At 44.8% G+C, this 4,908-nt stretch overlaps 1 protein-coding gene across 2 annotated transcripts in view; it reads left to right on the top strand.

Annotated features, from left to right (window-relative positions):
- cyth2 (cytohesin 2) overlaps positions 1 to 4,691 on the top strand; it is an 18,116-nt gene extending 13,425 nt beyond the window's left edge. The window contains exons 9-12 of one of the 2 annotated variants that reach the window (XM_081695944.1): positions 884 to 962; positions 1,079 to 1,150; positions 1,504 to 1,658; positions 1,762 to 4,691. In XM_081695944.1, coding sequence (XP_081552070.1) covers positions 884 to 962; positions 1,079 to 1,150; positions 1,504 to 1,658; positions 1,762 to 1,849 — 394 coding nt within the window. In that variant the 3' untranslated portion in view covers positions 1,850 to 4,691. The remainder of the gene's footprint in view (positions 1 to 883; positions 963 to 1,078; positions 1,151 to 1,503; positions 1,659 to 1,761) is intronic. The other variant, XM_081695943.1, reaches the window with a different exon arrangement.
- Positions 4,692 to 4,908: the final 217 nt, after the last annotated feature.

Genomic DNA, 4,908 nt, shown 5'->3' on the forward strand with positions numbered 1-4,908 from the left:
CTCGCTACTCTACCCTTAGTAGTGCACTATTCACTGCTCTCTACTCTACCCTTAGTAGTGCACTACCCACTGCTCGCTGCTCTACCCTTAGTAGTGCACTACCCACTGCTCGCTACTCTACCCTTAGTAGTGCACTACCCACTGCTCGCTACTCTACCCTTAGTAGTGCACTATTCACTGCTCTCTACCTTTAGTATTGCACCACCAAGTGCTTTCTACTCTACCCTGAATAGTGGACTACCCATTGCTCTCTACTTAGTAATGCACTACCCAGTGCTCTCTACATTTTATAGTGCAGTACCCACTGCTCTCTACCTTTAGTAGTGCACCACCAAGTGCTGTCTACTCTACCCTGAATAGTGCACTACCCAGTGCTAGCTACACTTACTAGTGCACTACCCACTGCTGTTTACCCTTAGTGCACTACCCAGTGCTCTCTACACTTAGCAGTGTGCTAATCACTGCTCTTTACACTTAGTAGTGCACTACCCAGAGCTCTCTACTCTACTCTTAGTAGTGCACTGTTGTCTATCTGTAGTAGTGCACTACCCAGTTCTCTCTACCCTTATTAGTGCACTAATTGCTGCTCTCTACCCTTTGTAGTGCACTACCAAGTTCTCACTACTCTACCCTTAGTAGTGCACTACCCACTGCCCTCTACCCTTTGTAGTGCACTATAACATTCTACCTTAAATCTGCTAAGTTTATCTAAGTATAAATAGTCAGAGCAATTATTTAAAAAAAAACATGTTAAATAAAATAGTATTGCCTTACCTTTTTGTTATTTTGACCTTGAGCATCTCTCTCTCTCTCTCTCTCTCTCTCTCTCTCTCTCTCTCTCTCTCTCTCTCTCTCTCTCTCTCTCTCTCTCTCTTTCTCTCTCAGGAGGCCGAGTGAAAACCTGGAAGAGAAGGTGGTTTATTCTGACTGATAACTGTCTGTATTACTTTGAGTTCACTACAGTAAGTTGTTGTTCTGGATCACACACACATTTATGTGTTCAGACACCTGCAGTGCTCACTGAAGCTGTTTTGCTCTCTATACATTACTTTGTGTGTGTCTGTGTGTGTGTTCATAGGATAAAGAACCGAGAGGTATTATTCCTTTGGAGAATCTGAGTATTCGGGAGGTGGAAGATCCCAGAAAACCTGTAAGTCCTTTAACATAGTATAAACATACTATACATATATTGTACATACATTGTTAATATATTTTGTGTGTGTGTATATATATATATAAATATAGATATAGATATATATAGATAGATAGATAGATAGATAGATAGATAGATAGATAGATAGATAGATAGATAGATAGATAGATAGATATTTCCCTATACACCCCTGTTTTTTCTCCTCAGTTTGGACAGAGCACTCAAACCATTTCACTGCGAGTTATACTGTGTATGACTATGTATGTGACAAATAAACGGAACTTGAACATGAGTTGTTACATTATTAATAACGGTTTGTGCGTCGTTAAACTCTTTCCTGTGTCATGTAGAACTGTTTTGAGCTGTATATCCCCAACAATCGAGGGCAGCTCATCAAAGCCTGCAAGACGGAGGCCGATGGCCGAGTGGTCGAAGGCAATCACATGGTCTACCGAATCTCCGCCCCCACGCCCGAGGAGAAGGATGAGTGGATCCACAGCATCAAGTGAGGAGGCGGAGTCGGGGAGGGGTGGGGCTAAGGGAGGGGTGAAGAGACTGGTGGTATGGGTGAAGTTGGTGCCCTGCTCAGCTCCACTCTGCCCCTCCAGGTCGGCGGTGAGTGTTGACCCTTTCTACGAGATGCTGGCTGCAAGGAAGAAACGCATCTCCCTAAAGAAGAAGGAGGAGCAGCCGTAGAGTGCGGGCCCTCCTCCTCCTCCTCCTCCTCCCTCCAGCTGCACATCCACCCTGGCCCACGTGCTGGCTCTGCTCCCGGCAGAAGACTGCCCGCTGGACGCGTGGGCATGTGCGGTTTGAGTGGGGCAAACTACAGCGTTCCATTCCACCCTCACTTTTCTCCCATAGTGCCCTACGCACTTCACCAGTATTCACTACGTTATCACTGCCCATGTTTACCACCCCACAGCAGATCACTCAGTCTCTCTCTCTCTCTCTCTCTCTCTCTCTCACACACACACACACTTACATATTCCCAGAGTGGTTCCTACATGTCGGTTAAGAATAGAGTTTAGAAACTGCAATAGACGACTAAGGTCACTGGATGTGCAGCACACTACATTTCTCACTGAAGTGTGCACTTTAGTGCAGTGCACACTCTGCTCGTGAAGTGTGCACCTCTCATGCTCTTCACACTGATGTCTACAGTGTTATATGTGCCCCTCCACACCACTGGTAACCAACACAGTCCTGCACCAGCTGGAGTAAGGCTGGTCAGTGTTACACACACCTGCTACACACTACTGACCACTCGCACTCCTGCTACTACCCACTGCTGACCACACACACCTGCTACACACTACTGACCACTACGTACCACACTCCTGCTGTACAATTCAGCACAATACTGTTGTATATTTGTGCACTACTGCTACACACCAGTTAACTCCACCCTACTGAGTGTGTTTTCATCTTCTTCCTTCCATTACATACTCTGAAACCCAGCCAAGCACTAATTCATCACAGGATACACACATTAGAGCCAACATAAACACACACACACACACCCTCCCTCACAAACTCCCATTGGAGCCACACCACACACACTCTCTCACAGTCGGCCATGTAACGCACATCAACCTCAATGTTCATTGGTGGACTCCCCAAGCAAGATCAAGCTTCATTAGCACCTGAAGGTTTATCACATTTGGTGATTGGTTACCCTCTTTGCCTGCATTTCAAGCAAACCTGACGTCTGCCTTGTGACCCTGGCACGTCTCAGCCCTCCTCAGCGTTTCTTTGACACGTATCCTCTTTTCCTTGTTAAAGGTTCTGTCCCTGTACTGACACTAGATCAGTTTATTAGCTCAATCGTGCACAATTATAACAGTTAATCTGTTAGATTGATGTAACACAATTGCCACGTTAAATATTTCATCTGTTGATGAAGGCTGAGCGCTTAGGGTCCATGGGCTGCCGAATAACTGTGCCCCAAGGATCACGGCGAATGCAGATTGCTTTATATCCTGTGGAAAATAACAGGAAATCAGGATTGGTAGGGCGTGATATTGTTATGATGACTACACTTTGAATGGGCCCTTTTCCCAAAACAGTACGGCTCTGTAAGGTAGCTGCAGGGCAGTGTGCCAACAGCCTGCAGACAAATACAGCCTTGTTCCAGAACCTGGGCAACATGGAAATGCCAGACGCTCACATTTAGAGCCCAGACCCTGGCTGGGGGGGTGTCTGACCTTCCAGCTGAACTCTGCCAGGCCCGGAGGCCCTGAACAGAGCTGGTGGTGGAGGATGGAGGCAGCATGAGAGAGCCTCCTCCCTCATGGGTGTGAGACTCTGGAGTGTGTGTGTGCGTGTGCGTGTGTGTGTGTGTTTGGGGGGGAGACGGGACGGTGTGGTCACACCCCAAGATCACTCTGAGAGCTTGAAGGCGATCTAAGGCAGCTTGTAGTTACATGTATTACACATTGTCAATTTCCTTTGTAAATAGATGTTAGTATATTTGTTTACAACATGCCTAGATATGTTTGTTTAATTTATTGTGATTTTTCTTTCCCCTTTTTTATATATAAATAAGTACTGAGATTGCATGTGCTGCTGAATTGAAGCATTATTCTGTGTCAGAGAATCTGCTATAATAGCACTGGCTTAATCTGAACGGCTGTTAGTGTTCCCTATTTCCAGGTGATACACACGTACTTTTCTTCAGCGTCTGTGTGTGCCACAGCCCAAAGTCCCATCCTGGAATTGAAGTTCGGTATTCGCAACTTTGCCTATTATAAAATTTGTATTACTGTTAAGAGTTAACTGAGAAGCTGTGATTTTTGTATGGCTTTGGGGGGGGGGGGGGGGGGGTGATTACCAATGGATTTTGAAAGCTAGTGATGATATGGAACACTAATAGTTATCTGTAAGCTTCAGGACTAGCCTCACATTTTAAGGTTACTACTAATGACGATCTTGGGAATGAAATGTAGCAGTGTATTATGCTTAGTTTCTGAAATGTTTCCCTGTTAATATGAACACTGGTACTTAGTGCTATGACTGTTTGTTTGTTTTGGAAACACCTACATTAAGGGTGTCTGCCTCAGGTGCTAGAATCCATCTTGAAGGCCTTTTAATAATCGAGGCGGTGTAACTGCAGTTCCGTGGATGATGTTAATATTGCTTAGTCCTGCTGTAGGCCAGAACGAGTCACTTCACGTTGCGCTCCCACAGACCAGCCGCCTCTCTCGCAGCTGAATTGCATCATTAAGAATTAAAAAAACAAACAAAAAACCTTTTAAATATAGCATTCTTTTGTAGACTGCTTAGGAAACCTGAAATTTTGAGTGGTCCCAATTGCACTGGCAGAGTATGTGATGTGATGTGATTTATACCCCACCCCCAAGGTTCTTCCAGTCCCGGAGGACTGATCTGTTTGGGAGTGAATGATGTAATACACAGTGGTACTAATAGCAGCAGAAAACTCTGCTTAATGTAGCAAAAAAGATACCAACACATAGGGATACAGTATGCATTGGTGCCAGACAACTCTTATGAAAAAAATAAAGTAAAAATTACACGATTTTTCATGTTTTCTTTTTCTTGACTTATGTGGCTTTTCCACAAGATGTAGTTATATCTAGATTATAAAGATTGTATTCTTAAATATTCTCAATATATTGCCTTCTCATGTCCCAATTTATAAGTTCTGGTTTCTCTCTTCAGCGGCAATCTGGCGCCCTCTGGCGGACAGGTCTTTCTGCAGCATGTCAGACCTCAGATCCTCGACTAACTACTCA

Source organism: Electrophorus electricus, chromosome 14 (genome assembly GCF_041902795.1).
Source record: "Electrophorus electricus isolate QZ-2024a chromosome 14, ASM4190279v1, whole genome shotgun sequence".
In the NCBI taxonomy this organism is placed as follows: Eukaryota; Metazoa; Chordata; class Actinopteri; order Gymnotiformes; family Gymnotidae; genus Electrophorus; species Electrophorus electricus.